Source organism: Rhinoderma darwinii, chromosome 7 (assembly GCF_050947455.1).
Source record: "Rhinoderma darwinii isolate aRhiDar2 chromosome 7, aRhiDar2.hap1, whole genome shotgun sequence".
Classification (NCBI taxonomy): domain Eukaryota; kingdom Metazoa; phylum Chordata; class Amphibia; order Anura; family Rhinodermatidae; genus Rhinoderma; species Rhinoderma darwinii.
In genome coordinates, this window is record NC_134693.1 from 47,817,254 (window position 1) to 47,835,834 (window position 18,581).

An 18,581-nucleotide genomic window follows, 5' to 3' on the forward strand; every position below is an offset into this window, starting at 1 on the left:
GCCTCTTTAAAGAGGCTCTGTCACCAGATTATAATTAAACACAGAGGAAGAGAAAGGAGTTGTTCCAGCGCTGTATGAAGTGGTTAAAATGGAAGCAGGTTTCCAAGTTTAATTGTATTCAATTAAAATAGTCCAGAAGAATAGTCCAATGTGAGGGTAAGCGGGCGGTAATGTCCTCAAAAGCCTACGCGTTTCGGATGCTCCTGCATCCTTAGTCTTGGCTGTGGTGTCTGTTTTTGAATAGCGCGCGTTGTCTCGTATTTATCCCGGTTTGTATAGTACAGCTGATTGCTGAGTGCGCCTGTCTCTGTCCTTCGTTAAGCCAGAATTTAACATCGATTAAACAACACTGCCTAAATTCTACATTCAATCATCACAATATATAACTACAACAGCGTAACATTATTGACAGTATAAAATACATCATCTTATAAATTCAAAGTATAATACTTTGACACCTATAGGACTATGCACATCAACTTGCCCAAGTAACCTGTTTGAAATTCTAGAAATAAATAAATACTTACCAATCTTATGTGCACCATCGTATGTGAGATAGCTATCTGGACAATAACGAGTAGGCAAAGTGACGGCGTCTTCCGTCGGTGTAGTTTCCATTCCACACAATAAAACGCTATCTGAAATATATAACACACTCAGGCTAGGTTGAACTTACATAACCCTATATTCTAGATCACGATATTAATGCTGTCACCAGTTGAGAATACGCAAGTGAAAACACAAACAACAGAACGGGCAGCAACCATTCTTACTTCCGGCTTGCGTTCCACAGGGATAACAACAGTGGAACGCACTCAGCAATCAGCTGTACTATACAAACCGGGATAAATACGAGACAACGCGCGCTATTCAAAAACAGACACCACAGCCAAGACTAAGGATGCAGGAGCATCCGAAACGCGTAGGCTTTTGAGGACATTACCGCCCGCTTACCCTCACATTGGACTATTCTTCTGGACTATTTTAATTGAATACAATTAAACTTGGAAACCTGCTTCCATTTTAACCACTTCATACAGCGCTGGAACAACTCCTTTCTCTTCCTCTGTACCTCAACGTGTGCCGACACGAGATTCCGGGCGCTGCTGAGACACACATCCGTAGTGTCAGGTGAGCTGGAGGATTCCTCCCCCCTCTTCTTCTATTTTTGTGATACCATCGGCTTTTTCCTACGAGCTCCCTAATTTTTCATGTTCTAATACAGAACACCGGAGGGTCCACAATAGATGTGTACATCGTAAGCGTGACTTTGTATAGATGTATTAATATAACAAGGGTCTAGACAACTAATACAAAAATCATATATACCACAGAAACGAAGATTATGGTTTTTGGTTTTGTAGTGTGAATTTCATTGTTTTTAAATTCACTACACTGCTGCAACAGGGTCCTGGAGAACATTCTTGGTCTTAACATGACGCATCAATCAGCCAACATGCCCCCTGGGGTTCAAATGTCTCGCTCTGAACTAGCTGAAAAAGTCTTTGGCAATCAAGATACTCACATCGGAAATAATCTAGAACTTGAAGATCTATTCCACACTTTAGAAAAACACCTCGCACAACAGGCCAAAATTTGGTGGGACCTTACAACCTTAAAGAACTATATCGCAAAAGATATGATACCTAGAGGTCTACGCCTCAGAAAAATTCCAACATTTATCTACACAGAAGAATTTCTAAAGGAATGGAACCAGACCCTCTCCACATGTTCCATAAATTTGATGAAACTAATTACTAAACAAGAGGAGATCAAACTATCCGAATTAGACATCAATATCACCGATATTAGAAAATCAATTGATGTGCACTCTGACTCACCTTCCTTTTCTTTTCTTCAAATTCGTACAACGACTGCCATTGATAAATTAGATCAATCCATTGCTGAAACGAAAAAAAGCAAGTTTCAACGAGATACGAGAGATTACACACATAACGAAATTTATAATTGGAACCAGAGAACAAGAAACAACACAAGACCTAGACCCATCCTCAAAAAACGGAACCAATATCGCAACCAATACAGGGATTTACCAAATAGAGTGAGTTTTAGCTCTACAGAACCGGACTCCGCTGACGGCCTGTCAGAAGATGATAATTTAACAACTCGCCCACACTCTACCCACAGAACACAAAACCAAAGTTACCAGTCAAAAAACGAGGTAGGAGGGGGGGCAGGAAGCACAAATCGAATAAATCAAGATTTCAATCGTTGCCTGCGCCCTCGGAAATTCCAACAGTACTAGAATTGAACGTCACCAACTTATCCTCCTTTACTCTAACCATGGCACAAACTGAAGTTTTATCCTTGGGTCTTAATTTTGCTCCAAAAAATAACTTCAACCTTTTCAATACGCTATTGGACATTAACAAATTTATTCGCAATTTGACTGTAAAGAAACATTTCCTTGGGCAGGAGACCCTCCCTCTGGACGATGTTCCAACCTCATCTCCCCCTACCACATCTGTTGAAGAGTCCGTACCTCCAGCTCATCCGCCACCTAGTCTTGAACAATTCTCCTTTCAAGAATTTACCACCTTAGCAGCTCTGGATCACCTACGTACGGAAACCTACAATCAAACGGTGACCACAGCCCCAAACTTTCGTACTTCCAACCCCAAGTTCTACCCAACGAACTCTAGAACTGATTCGATGGACCGTTTCCAAACGGTAATGGAAAAAGAATTACAAAACTTGGCGGACAGTCTCAAATCTCAATACCCAATAACAAATATGACGATCCAGCACAAACAAGCGGTTAAGTCGTTACACGACAACAAAGACATAGTGATAAAAATGGCGGACAAAGGAGGCAGTGTTACTGTAATGAATAAGATCGATTATAAACAATCCATTACTAAACTGCTATGTGACAAAACAACCTATAAAATACTGGAGAACAACCCAGTAGACAACATAAAAAATCGCATGAACAAACTCTTAAATGATGGCCAAAGAGGAGGTTTCATGAATAAAAAACAAGCAGAATTTATTCTTGTTGATCAACCCATTACGCCAATTTTTCATGCGCTTCCAAAAACTCACAAGCTGATTTTTCCACCACCAATGAGACCCATTGTCTCAGGTATAGGTTCAATTTTAGAACGATTGTCGGAATGGCTAGATACACTACTGCAACCTTTAGCACAAACAGCCCCGGGATTTTTAAAGGATACCAAAAATGTCCTTAATTCACTATGCAACAAAAAATGGGAGAAAAATTACACTTGGCTCACGTGTGATGTCGTGTCTTTATACACTTCTATTCCACATCACATTGCTTATGCCGCCCTTGACTACCACTTAACCAAACATAGTTTGTATGACAAAAATTTCCAAGTGTTCATTTTGGAAGTATTAATGTTTCTAATGACCAATAATTACTTTCTATTTGACACAAAATATTACCTCCAACTCAAGGGCGTATCCATGGGAGCCAAGTTCTCTCCATCGATAGCCAATTTAGTCATGTCCTGGTGGGAACAGTCCTACATTTTTTCTACCGATAATACATACGGCCACTGCATTGAATGGTATGGGAGGTATATTGACGATATTTTACTAATCTGGAAAGGAGACACTGACACCATCCCGGCCTTTGTAGAAACCCTCAATCAAAATCACTGCAACCTTAAATTCACCTACAAATTTGATAGCACTGATATCGTATTTCTAGATCTTGAATTAAACGGAAAAGAGGGACAAACAATCTCTACCCAGACTCACCGAAAACCTACCTCCTCAAATAATATCCTTCATGCAACAAGTAATCATTCAATGCAGACCATAAAAGCCATACCTGTGGGAGAGCTACATCGTGCCAAAAGGAATTGTACCTCCCAAAGTCAGTTTGAAGTTGAACAAAAGGCAATCAAAACCAGACTCAGAGCAAGAGGCTATCCCACATGGTCACTCAATAGAGCAAGTGAAATTATGACCAAAATACCCAGAACTGATTTACTCGCATACAACAATAAACATACCAAAACAAATCCTAAAATTCAATCGAAGGACACCCAACCTACTTTAATCCTACAACAGAGTAACCAGTTTATGCAAATCAAAAAATTAGTCACAAATAACTTACCTATCCTACAAGAGGATGACGGTCTGCGTTCCATCTTGGCCAAAGGCTGTCGTATCGTGGCAAGAAAGGCACCCTCTTTGGGCAGCGTGCTGTCTCCGTCACTGTTCACACCAAACGAAAATGTTAAAACAACATGGCTAGAAACAAAAGGCTTCTACAGATGTGGGCAACATCCATGTAAGACTTGCTCTTTTGCCCATCCAACTAAAACTTTCAGTAACTCTACACAAACAGATACATACAGCATCCAGAATTATATCAACTGTAACAGCGAATCCGTAATCTATGTCATAGAATGTACTGAATGTCAACTAAAATACGTGGGTTGTACAAACAGAAAACTGAAAACAAGAATTCTTGAACACCTTAGTTACGTGAGAAATATCAATATCACTAACATCTCCAATGTATCAAAACATTTTATTGTACAACACAACCGTAACACAAAAAATTTACGTTGCTACGCTATTGAAAAAATCTACCCCCCAAAAAGGGGAGGTGACCTCAAACATAAAACCCACCTGAGGGAGGCATTTTGGATTTACAGATTAAAAACTAGATATCCAGATGGCCTAAATCTTAGAAGAGACCTAATGTTCCAGTATTAACATATAGATCTCCTAGCCCCCCCCCCCTCGTAGTTATCAAGACCAAGACAAACAATAATAACTATAATAATAATAAAAATTTTAACAAAATAATATATTATTGAAGACCATCTATTACCATATTACTCCAGGACTCCTTGCCCGCATATTTACAGCCTGTACATGCATAACATGTGCTTTTTGCCATGTACATCACTGTTCATATTTTTTAAAACCACTTTTCGTTAGTCACATTCACCAATTAGGTTTTTAACCATTTTTTGTTCCAGTTGTTGTCCTACCCTCACCTCCCTCCCTGGTTACATCCTCATCACCAAAAGTAAGCGCCTGTCTCTGTCCTTCGTTAAGCCAGAATTTAACATCGATTAAACAACACTGCCTAAATTCTACATTCAATCATCACAATATATAACTACAACAGCGTAACATTATTGACAGTATAAAATACATCATCTTATAAATTCAAAGTATAATACTTTGACACCTATAGGACTATGCACATCAACTTGCCCAAGTAACCTGTTTGAAATTCTAGAAATAAATAAATACTTACCAATCTTATGTGCACCATCGTATGTGAGATAGCTATCTGGACAATAACGAGTAGGCAAAGTGACGGCGTCTTCCGTCGGTGTAGTTTCCATTCCACACAATAAAACGCTATCTGAAATATATAACACACTCAGGCTAGGTTGAACTTACATAACCCTATATTCTAGATCACGATATTAATGCTGTCACCAGTTGAGAATACGCAAGTGAAAACACAAACAACAGAACGGGCAGCAACCATTCTTACTTCCGGCTTGCGTTCCACAGGGATAACAACAATGGAACGCACTCAGCAATCAGCTGTACTATACAAACCGGGATAAATACGAGACAACGCGCGCTATTCAAAAACAGACACCACAGCCAAGACTAAGGATGCAGGAGCATCCGAAACGCGTAGGCTTTTGAGGACATTACCGCCCGCTTACCCTCACATTGGACTATTCTTCTGGACTATTTTAATTGAATACAATTAAACTTGGAAACCTGCTTCCATTTTAACCACTTCATACAGCGCTGGAACAACTCCTTTCTCTTCCTCTGTACCTCAACGTGTGCCGACACGAGATTCCGGGCGCTGCTGAGACACACATCCGTAGTGTCAGGTGAGCTGGAGGATTCCTCCCCCCTCTTCTTCTATTTTTATAATTAAACACGCCCAGTTGCTAACAACACAATACACGCCCAGTTGGAAATCAGAGAAAACACGCCCAGTTGTCCATTAGAAAAGCTCATTTGCATAAATATAAAATTGCTCATAACTTAGCCATAAATGATAGTTTTAAAAAAAACACAAAAAAAATGTTACTGTTATCTACATTGCAGCGCCGATCACATGCAATAGGAGATAGGGATTTGATAAAATGGTGACAGAGCCTCTTTAAGGAGAATAAGGCCTTCTGCACATGGGATGGAAATCCTGTAGAATTTCCGTGCGGCAACTCTGCAACGTATTACAGTACCAGCAGAGTGGATTACATTTTAACAAATCTCATGCACAATCTGTGGAGAAAAAAGCAGAAAACAGATGTGGAAATTGACCCGCGGTGCATTTTCTTAATCTGTAGCATGTCAATTTATCTTGCATAAATGCTGCAGAATATCCACAAAGAAATTACAGGCGGCAATTATGCAGCCTTTCCGTTCCCTGTTCCGGATGGCCTAAGGCTATGTTCACAGGTAGTAGAATTGCTGCTTATTTTCTGGATTTCCGCATGGAAAAGACAGTAGTACAGTATTAGTACTGAATTAAAGTAACAGAAAAATGGATGAGATTTTAACAATTCTCATCCACACGCTACAAAAATTGACCTGCAGTGCAGATTTTCAAATCCGCAGCATGTCAATTTCTGCTGCACAATGGTGGCATATTTGTTGCAGATTTTCAATGGTGAAGTGGACAAACCCCACCCACTTTTTCCAAGGTGCTTCCATAGCGCCGCATCTCTGCTCCCGCAACTGATCCCTGCGGGTGCCGGCCTCCCGTTATAACATTTCATCCCAATCACAGGCTGCAGTGGTCACAGAAGGCCGGCTGTACAGAGACCGATCCGGTGAGCAGGGTTGCGTTGCTAGGGGAGCACCATGGGAGGTGAGTATGGTCTCCTCCACCCTCACTGCTATTTTCCGCAGCAGAAAATCAGCCAGTAAATCGTCACCATCTCCACACTCCACGTTTCCCTTGGGCTCCCTGCCGATTTGCTGGGGAAATTTTCAGCAGCAAATTCGGTACGTGTGGACGTACTCTAAGCCCAGTTGCACACGACCGAGTGCCACTCTGGCCGTTTTTCACGGCATCCAATTGGCACCCGATAGCTTTCACGGACCAATCCACTTTAGTGGGTGAATCGGGTCCGTGAAAACATGTTTTCCCGGACCGACTCTCCGATCCGTGGAAAGATAGAACATGTCCTATCTTTCCATGGATCAAGGACGGGACTCGGGCGGCACACACAGTCGTGTGCATTAGGGCTTAAAATGTAAAGAATATAAGCTTTAAAAATGAATATAACAACTGTATCTATGTGAACAAGGTCTTAAATTGGCCATACACTATAATCTATGAATGCACTTTATATTTTGTGAATGCACTGGGAGTATATTTTGTGAATGCACTGGGAGTATATATTGTGAATGCACTGGGAGTATATACTATACATGTACTGGGAATATATACTGTACATGCACTAGGCATATATACTGTGAAAGCACTGGGAGTATCTACTGTGAATGCACTGGGAGTATCTACTGTGAATGCACTGGGGGTATATACTGTACATGCACTGGGAGTATATACTGTGTATGCAATGGGAGATTATACTGTGAATGCAATGGGAGTATATGCTGTGAATGCACTGGGCGTATATACTGTGAATGCACTGGGCGTATATACTGTGAATGCACCGGGTGTATATACTGTGAATGCACCAGGTGTATATACTGTGAATGCACTGGGGGAATATACTGTGAATGCACTGGGGGGGGGGGTATAGTTTGAATGCACTGGGGGGGTATAGTTTGAATGCACTGGGAGTATTTACTGTACATGCATGCACTAGGGACATATACTGTACATGCACTGGGAGTATATACTGTACATGCTCTGGAAGTATATACTACATATGCACTGGGGGTATTTACTGTGAATGCACTGTGTACATGCACTGGGAGTATATACTCTACATGCACTGGGGGTATATACTGTGAATGCACTGGGAGTATATACTGTGAATGCACTGGGAGTATATACTATACAAGCACTGTGTACATGCACTGGGGGTATATACTGTGAATGCACTGGGAGTATATACTGTGAATGCACTGGGAGTATATACTGTGAATGCACTGGGAGTATATACTGTGAATGCACTGGAAGTATACACTGTACATGCACTGGGGGTATATACACTGTACATTAACTGGGAATATATACTGTGCATGCACTGGGGGTATATACTGTGCATGCACTGGGGGTATATACTGTACATGCACTGGGGGTATATAGTGTACATGCACTGGGGGTATATAGTGTACATGCACTGGGTGTATATAGTGTACATGCACTGGGGGTATATAGTGTACATGCACTGGGGTATATACTGTACATGCACTGGGGTATATAGTGTACATGCACTGGGGGTATATACTGTGAATTCACTGGGGGTATATACTGTGAATGCACTGGGGGTGTATAGTGTGAATGCACTGGGAGTATGTACTGTACATGCACTAGGAATATATACTGTACATGCACTGGGAGTATATACTGTGAATGCACTGGGAGTATATACTGTACATTCACTGGGAGTATATACTATACAAGCACTGTGTACATGCACTGGGGGTATATACTGTGAATTCACTGGGGGTATATACTGTGAATTCACTGGGGGTGTATAGTGTGAATGCACTGGGAGTATGTACTGTACATGCACTAGGAATATATACTGTACATGCACTGGGAGTATATACTGTGAATGCACTGGGAGTATATACTGTGAATGCACTGGGGGGGTATAGTTTGAATGCACTGGGAGTATTTACTGTACATGCATGCACTAGGGACATATACTGTACATGCACTGGGAGTATATACTGTACATGCTCTGGAAGTATATACTACATATGCACTGGGGGTATTTACTGTGAATGCACTGTGTACATGCACTGGGAGTATATACTCTACATGCACTGGGGGTATATACTGTGAATGCACTGGGAGTATATACTGTGAATGCACTGGGAGTATATACTATACAAGCACTGTGTACATGCACTGGGGGTATATACTGTGAATGCACTGGGAGTATATACTGTGAATGCACTGGGAGTATATACTGTGAATGCACTGGGAGTATATACTGTGAATGCACTGGAAGTATACACTGTACATGCACTGGGGGTATATACACTGTACATTAACTGGGAATATATACTGTGCATGCACTGGGGGTATATACTGTGCATGCACTGGGGGTATATACTGTACATGCACTGGGGGTATATAGTGTACATGCACTGGGGGTATATAGTGTACATGCACTGGGTGTATATAGTGTACATGCACTGGGGGTATATAGTGTACATGCACTGGGGTATATACTGTACATGCACTGGGGTATATAGTGTACATGCACTGGGGGTATATACTGTGAATTCACTGGGGGTATATACTGTGAATGCACTGGGGGTGTATAGTGTGAATGCACTGGGAGTATGTACTGTACATGCACTAGGAATATATACTGTACATGCACTGGGAGTATATACTGTGAATGCACTGGGAGTATATACTGTACATTCACTGGGAGTATATACTATACAAGCACTGTGTACATGCACTGGGGGTATATACTGTGAATTCACTGGGGGTATATACTGTGAATTCACTGGGGGTGTATAGTGTGAATGCACTGGGAGTATGTACTGTACATGCACTAGGAATATATACTGTACATGCACTGGGAGTATATACTGTGAATGCACTGGGAGTATATACTGTACATTCACTGGGAGTATATACTATACAAGCACTGTGTACATGCACTGGGGGTATATACTGTGAATGCACTGGGGTATATACTGTGAATGCACTGGGAGTATATACTGTGAATGCACTGGGAGTATATACTGTGAATGCACTGGAAGTATACACTGTACATGCACTGGGGGTATATACACTGTATATTAACTGGGAATATATACTGTGCATGCACTGGGGGTATATACTGTGCATGCACTGGGGGTATATACTGTACATGCACTGGGGGTATATAGTGTACATGCACTGGGGGTATATAGTGTACATGCACTGGGTGTATATAGTGTACATGCACTGGGGGTATATACTGTACATGCACTGGGGTATATACTGTACATGCACTGGGGTATATAGTGTACATGCACCGGGGGTATATACTGTGCATGCACTGGGAGTATATAGTGTACATGCACTGGGAGTATATACTGTACATGCACTGGGGGTATATACTGTACATGCACTGGGGTATATAGTGTACATGCACTGGGCGTATATACTGTACATGCACTGGGGGTATATACTGTACATGCACTGGGGGTATATACTGTACATGCACTGGGGGTATATACTGTACATGCACTGGGGGTATATACTGTGAATGCACTGGGAGTATATACTGTGAATGCACTGGGAGTATATACTATACATGTACTGGGAGTATATACTGTGAATGCACTGGGAGTATCTACTGTGAATGCACTGGGGGTATATACTGTAAATGCACTGGGGGTATATACTGTGAATGCAATGGGAGTATATGCTGTGAATGCACTGGGAGTATATACTGTACATGCACTGGGGATATATACTGTGAATACACTGGGAGGTGTGAGCTGTGGCAGCACTGAGACAGATCTCAGCTGTATTTGTACTATCCTACCAGCGAAGAGGGAGGGTCCAGGCCGTGGATGTGTGCTTATTAGTGGGCATAGAGGCGGAGGGCTGAGATGTGCTGAGGACATTGGGAGGTTCTCGCTCTTTGCACTGTCCTCACTCTGTCAATCTGCACGTCCTGCATTCTCTCGGAGTCTCAGGGACATTTGGAGGGTCTTTGAAGGAGGAGTACGTGAGGAGGAGGTGAGTTGCATATATATTTAGATTGTCTGCTGGATTACAAGGATTTTTTACATGCCAACATCATGTTATGAGTGCTTCCTCTGTATGGACACACTGTGCCTCTGACAACCCTGTGCATGGCAACACACCTTCCACACAGAGCCCAGCCTGTAGTCTAGTATATCCTGCAGGGACGGGATACCACACTTTCTCATTATTTAGCTTTGACAGGTCTCCGCAATGTAAGTTGCAGTCTCATTTATGCGATTTTGTTATATTTGCTTTTCTTTATTTAATGCATCTGATTTTATTATTATTATTATTATTATTATTTTTTATTTTTTTTACAGGGCTCACTCATATTCCTATGTCATAACTGCCCGTGGTCTTACAAGGAATCTAGAAGCAGCAAACCACAATGGAGCCCACTAAGCAGGTCCGGGTTCTGATGCTCAATGATATGGAGAAGTTAGAGAAAAGGCTGTTTAGGCTCGAACAAGGTAAAACCCTGGACTGTGCAGCATGGAGCTCTTCCTAGTGGACTCTTCACCCACAGTATGTTTTGTGATAATCTGGAAATTCGTCATTGGGATTTTCTTTGCAATGTTTTGCTTCTGGTGGACACTGTGCATGTCCATGACGAATGCTTTTTGCTGAAGTAGCAATTTTCTAATATTGGAATAGCCAACTCCACCAGTCAGAGCACGCAGGGATGCAGAAAATGACATTGTAGTTGCACTAGAAATCTATCAGCAGACCTGTGGTCCATCAATAAGCTAGACCATCCTGCTGACAGACCTGCAGTGCAATAGTGGAGAATGTGAATGTTCCTGTAGCCCTGCATGTGTAGTATCAGAAAGTTTTCGCTGCTATAAAAATCGATCACTATGATAAGAATATTTAGGGGTTACAGGTCAACTTAAGAGTGAAATGTCAGTTGCGCTGCTGTAATAAATTATATCAAACTGCTGTTACGACACTTGCAATGTTGACACTCAGAAAGCAATTGCAAAAGGCAAAACTGCAGAAGTTGTTCTTTTATGTTTGTAGAAGATTCATAAGCGGTTAAAAAACAATGTTTCAGACTCCAACCTTTGACATAAATTATTGGACAGAGAAAATTAATACTCATTGCGCTATCTATCTATCTATCTATCTATCTATCTATCTATCTATCTATCTCATAAGGCCCTTTTACACCAGCTGATAAGCGGCCGGTGCAGCGAGCGCCGATCAACGAGACATCTTTGATCGGCGCCCGTTTGCTACTGTCACACGGAGCTATGGATGGGGATAAGCGGACGTTACTTCGAACGCTCGTCCCCATACATTATTATCATATCGGCAGTGAGTCTACAGGGAGATGCGCTGCCAACAACGATAATAGTTCACTTTTTTAAAACGTCCAGTTTAAACCCTGAGTTGGACAGTATGGATGATGGAATAACACAAGCATATTAGTCTGATCCCAGCCCCCCCAGCTGCTGCCTTTGTTTCTATTATTCCACCATGTCTTTGCTGACTCCTTGCATTTACTTACACGTGCTAATTTGCTTGTAATCCACTTGGCCAGATCTTTAAGGTTTATGCAAAGTAACATGTTTGTTTGCCATGTAAATACTGAGTCGGGAGCAGCTGGCCATAGACATGACATTTTAAGTGGACTGGTCATCCAACTGTACCTTTGGCAGATACCACCTCAAACGTTTACGACCATGCCTAGTAAAATGTTGTCCGATGCAACAAGGGCCAGAAGACAAAACAACACCCGTTTATAAGGCCCAATAAGCTGTCAATCAGCCCATCGAACTCTAAACTATTATCAATTGATAACTTGCCATTTATCAAAAAGAATGTGTCCATTCAGAGGAGAATTATATTCCTAGAGATTTCATCATGCAAATACATATGTTTTTTAATTAAAAATGTATTTAATTTTCGATATTGCCTCTGTGTGTTATCCTGGCATAGTAGAGCTCTCCTACTGCACCGGACGTTTCATGCAACATCCGCTGATAGATTTGCTGGCATGTAACTTTCTTACAGCACAAAATACCTGCCACGTCATGAAGTACTTTTTCCAATTTCACTTTTGGCCTCTAGGGCCAAAAGTGAAACATCTGTTTGGTTAACCCCTTCGCGCACCCGGACGTTCTATTACGTTCGGGTGCGGGGAGTGCTGTTTAGAGCGCGCTGAGCGAGCTCCATATGCTGCGGGTATCGGCTGTATTTTACAGCGGACACCTAGGACTAACAGCCAGGAGCAGCGATCTCGCTGTTCCTGGCTGTTTAACCCCTCAAATGCTGCGGTCATCGGAGGCATTGAAAAGAGGGGGACGGCCCCCTCCAACAACTCATCGCCCGCCCCCCCCCCCGCAACGAGATCGGGGGGTGACGACGGTTGCCATGGCAGCACAGGGGCCTAATGAAGGCCCCCAGGACTGCCTTCACTCTGCTTCTGCTAAGCCTTAACAGAAGCCTGTAAAAATGACAATATACTGCCATAATGACAATATACTGCAATACATTAGTATTGCAGTGTATTCTACCAGTGATCTAACGATCGCTGGTTCAAGTCCCCTAGGGGGGCTAATAAAGTGTGTAAAAAAAAAAAGTTTAAAACCGTTTTTAGTAGTGAAAAAAAATTAAAAAATGTAAAGTTAAAAAAACAAAACGTTTCCCATTTTTCCGATAAAGTAATGTAAAAAAAGTTAACAAAATTGGTATCGCTGCATCCATAAAAGTTTGAGCTATTACAATATAGCGTTATTTAAAGCGCACGGTGGATGCCGTAAAAAATACCCAAATCACTGTATTTTGGTCAACTTAGCTCTCAAAAAAAATGTAAGAAAAAGTGATCAAAAAGTTCATGGTACCTGAAAAAACTATAGCTCGTCCTGCAAAAAATAAGAACTCACAGCGCTCAATTGCTAAAAAAATAATAACGTTATGGCTCTCAGAATGTGGCGACACAAAACATTTTTTTTTTTAACAAAAAGTTTTTTATCAATAAAAGTAGTAAAATATTTTAAAAAAACTATATAAATTTGATATCACCGTAATCGTATTGAACCATAGAATAAAGATAAGTTGTCCTTTTTACCGCACGGTGAAAGCCGTAAAAACGAAACCCAAAAAACAATTGAGGAATCGCAGTTTTTTCCAACTTCAGCCTGCAAATAATTTTTTTCTCCGTTTACCAGTACATTATCTGCAACTATAAATGGTGCCAAAAGAAACTACAACTCCTCCTGCAAAAAATAAGCCCTCACATCACTTTATTGATGGAAAAATATAAAAAAGTTATGGCTCTTGGAATGCGGGGAGTGAAAAACGAAAATGAAAAATAAAAAAATGGCTCAGTCATGAAGGGGTTAATGGTTTAGTTCACCATGGCTCCTTCTACCCAGACAGATGAAAGTGAACTACTTGTTCATTCTAGGATACGTCCTATACACATGTCTGAACCTACATTAGGTAATATACAGGGGCATCGGTTGTGGTGAGCTATTCACTTTTTTTTTTTAAGGTAAAAGCCCCACCATATACCCCCCTCCAAATAATATTCTGTCACAGGGACACTTAGATACTCAATAGTAAAATTTGTTTAGTCTTAAGGGGGTTTCACACGGGCCAATTATCGGGCAGATTTGCGTTTATAGAACGCTTGTTGCCGATAATTGCCCTGTGTAAACAGGAGAGCGATCAGCAGATGAACGAGCAAACGCATTCTCCGCATTTCTATGTAATTGATGCATGAAACACGGACAGTACACGAAAAAGCGTCTATGCGCTGTCCGTGTTTTTCACGTCCCGTAGACTTCAATGGGCGACTAGGTGCGTGGAAACGCACCAATATGTGACCTGCAGTGAGTTTCACGCAACGGACACTCGCTGCATGAAAACTCACGCATATCTGAATGGCCCCATTGAAATTAATGGAACTGTGTGCTATGTGTTTATTTCAACGCACAACATACGGACAAGAATCACGCTCGTGTGAATGAGCCCTTACCGTTATTCAGTAACATTGACCGAAAAATACTACTTTACAGTGACTGAAAAAAAACAGCATGACAGTCCAACAGCAATGGAGTAGAATAAACAACATGAGGGAACATAAACCCGGCTAGTGACCATTTCACATCAATTGATGCTTTGTCAAAGCCTATTGGGAATCTAGGGATTGCTTACTAATATACGCTATGAATAAATGACACAGACACAGCTTCTTAAAGCACTTCTTTGGCAAACACCAATAATGCATACAACAAAGTAATACATAATATTACAAAATGACTTAACAAGTGTTATTCACCTATTCACATCTATACTGTGTATGTGTGTGTGTGTGTGTGTGTGTGTGTGTGTGTGTGTGTATGTATATATATATATATATATATATATATATATATATATACATACCCTTCACATTTTGTTTTGTTGAGTCCTTGTGCTCAAATGAAAAGAATTCTAGTTTTTCCCCATCATTCTGCCCTCAATACCCCATAATGACAAAGAAAAAACAGAATGTCAGTAATCTTTGCTAATTTATTGAAAAGGAAAAACGAAAATATTACATTGACATAAGTATTCAGACACGATCATCTGCTGGTCGTATCATTTTTAAAAAGTAAAATATTATCGTTGTCGGCAGCACATCTTGGTGTGTAAACGGGGAGACGCGCTGCCGACATGATAATGTATGGGGCCGAGCGATCGGAGTATCGACCTCTCATCCCCATCCATCGCTCCGTGTGACAGGAGAAAACGAGCGCCGGCGCTCACTGCACCTGCCGCTTATCGACCGGTGTAAGAGGCCCTTAAGCCACTCCTGTGTTGTCTTGGCTGTGTGTTTAGGGTCATTGTCTTTTTGGAAAGTGAACCTTGGGCCCAGTCTGAGGTCCAGAGCATTCTGGATCAGGTTTTCATTAATAAAATCTCTGTACTTTGCTCCATACAACCTCCCTCAACCCTGACCAGTCTCCCTGTCCCAGGCACTGTAAAAACACCCCCACAGCATGATGCTGCCACCACCATGCTTCACTGTAGGGATATTATTGGGCAGGTGATGAGCAGTGCCTGGTTTACTCCAGACATGACGCTTAGAATTGAGGCCAAAATGTTCAATCTTGGTTTCATTAGACCACAGAATCTTGTTTCTCACAGTCTGAGAGTGCTTTAGTTGCTTTTTTGCAAACTCCAGACGGCTTTCATGTGTCTTTTATTGAGGAGAAGCTTCTTTCTGGCCTCTCTGCCATGAAGCCCAGATTGACGGAGTGCTGCAGTGATGGTTGACCTTCTGAATGTTCCTCCCATCTGCACACAGCATCTTTGGAGCTCAGCCAGATTGACTATTGGGTTCTTGGTCACCTCTTACCAATGCCCTTCTCCCCCGATTACAAAGTTTGGTGGGGCGGCCGGCTCTATGAAGAGTCCTGGTTGTTCTAAACTTCATCCATTTAAGAATTATGGAGGCCACTGTGTTCTTGCAAACTTTCAGTGCAGCAGAATTATTATTTTTTGTACCCTCCTCCATATCTGTGTCTCCACACAATCCTGTCTCTGAGCTCTACAGGCAGTTCTTTCCTCCTTATGGATTGGTTTTTGCTCTGATATGCATTGTCACCTATGAGACCTTATATACTGTAGACATGGGTATTATGTCTTTCCAAATCATGTCCAATCTAATGAATTTACCACCGGTGGACTCCAATGAAGGTGTAGAAACGATTCATAGATCTAGAGAAATGGAAGGCCCCCAGAGTTACATTTTAAGTGTCATAGCAAAGGGTCTGAATATTTATGTCCATGCAAAATTTGAGTTTTTCATTTTTAATAAATTTGCAAAAATTTCAAAAATAATTTTTTCACTGTAATTATTGAGTGCGGAATAATGGGGAAAAACGTTAAAAATTTTTCAGCACAAGGCCTCAACATAGCAAAATTTTTAAAAAGTGAAAAGATCTGGACTTTCCAAATTCACTGTATATACCATATATACTTAAAGAGTGACTACACTTTCATCAAACTTTTGATATGGCATGGAGACCTATCAGAAGTTTTGATTGGTGGGGTCCGGGTGCTGAGACCCCCGCTGTCGCTGAAACGAAGGTGCAGAAGCGCTCAGCTGGGCACCCCACACCTTTCGGCTGTGATCGTCGCTACCTGTCATGCTGAAGACATCTCTCATGGAATGTATATGTGAGCCGTCTTCAGCCTGACAGGGAGCGCTAAAACTGCAGTCACTCTTAAAATTTAGAGGTCCTAATGCTTGTTCTATAAAGATCCATAATAATTCACTATGGAGGAGTGCAATGTGTCTATCACTACCATTAGGGGGAGCTAGGGTATGTTCACACAGAGTTTTTTTCAGGCAGAATTGGAATCCGATATTTTGTGGCAAATTTTGACCTACCTGCACTTTTCTTTGCCGCGTTTTTGTATTTTACGTTACTTAGTCTTAATTTTTTAATTAACCGTTATGCAAAAAATACCTTTGTTGTCTTTGTCATGAAAAGCTGAGGCATGTTACTCTCCAGTTTGTATGGAGGACATTACAGTGTATATCTAACCCTATTCCACGCTTTAAGACTACCGACACCTCTATGTTGGTAAAAGGCCAAGTTAATTTAAGACAAATATTTCTCTGGTGTCATCGCCCTTAGAAACAAGACACCAATGACTTAGAATCTTGTAGGGCAGACTATTATTAGCGGTCATTGCATTAACCCGGCTGGAATGGGGCCTGGAGGTGACCTTTTAGTATCATACACTTTAATCAAAATAACCTGGTGGAAGTGAAAGTCATTTCAAGCTGAGATATTGTGGATGTTCTGCTTATGAAATGGATGGAGATTTTCATTTTCAGTCCATAAATGCTTTTTTCCCATTTTTTTTTCTTTAATTCTTTATTTTTTCTTTATAATAGAAAAATTAACATCATAAAAAAAAGTGCAATGCAAAGTCACACCAAAAAGAGAGGAAAAAAATCAAAATAACTTTTTCCATAGTTATTGCAAATAAATTCAGTCTTTACAATTTATTGGTTCTTTCTTATTATATTTGATCTAGGATGGACAAATCTGAAGGCAGGTAGCTGTTAATTTTCTTCTGATTTCCTAATGTTTTTTAGGTTGTTTTTTTTCTTCAAAAGAAAAATCAAACTGGCACCTAGAGAGCTTTTACAGGAGACCAAGATTTACAATGTTGCGTCCATTCCTGTACTTGATGGTGCTTCTCTATTGCAAGGGGTACAGGGTGAAAAACTAGCTTGCCCCAGCTAACTGAACAAAAATCTTTCCCATAAATCTTCACCTAGGCTCAACTTGCCATCTTCTTTTAGGGTTTGAGCTTCAATTCCGGTTGGGGCCCACACTACAAGGGAAAGATGTCGCTGTGTATTCCAACTACCCACTACCTGGTGGTACCTTTCAACGTGACACCTTTCATCCACTGCAATGGCACAACCCAACCGGCCGGGAAGAGGATTCTGACAAGTTTTGTAAACTAGATTTGCAGACTGCTGGATCATTTCAGTACAGATTCAACTTATCGTAAGTAAAAACAAAATTCTGTTTAAAGTGAAAATTTGTATTTGGGGACCTTTGCCAAGAAAAACATATTTTTTCTTATTTAAACCTCTTTTGCTACTTTTTACTATGAGTTTTCAACAGTAAAATACCGTGGACCCTGTCTGACCCTACAAAGGCCTGTA

At 41.1% G+C, this 18,581-nt stretch overlaps 1 protein-coding gene across 4 annotated transcripts in view; it reads left to right on the plus strand.

Annotated features, from left to right (window-relative positions):
• Positions 1–18,581, plus strand: part of AGL (amylo-alpha-1,6-glucosidase and 4-alpha-glucanotransferase) — a 92,914-nt gene that overhangs the window by 14,710 nt on the left and 59,623 nt on the right. For 2 of the 4 annotated variants that reach the window (XM_075833342.1, XM_075833340.1), the window contains exons 2-3: positions 11,215–11,364; positions 18,210–18,420. In XM_075833342.1, coding sequence (XP_075689457.1) covers positions 11,283–11,364; positions 18,210–18,420 — 293 coding nt within the window. In that variant the 5' untranslated portion in view covers positions 11,215–11,282. Of the gene's footprint in view, positions 1–10,740; positions 10,886–11,214; positions 11,365–11,399; positions 11,420–18,209; positions 18,421–18,581 lie in introns of those variants that run through there. The other 2 variants (XM_075833341.1, XM_075833343.1) reach the window with 2 other exon arrangements.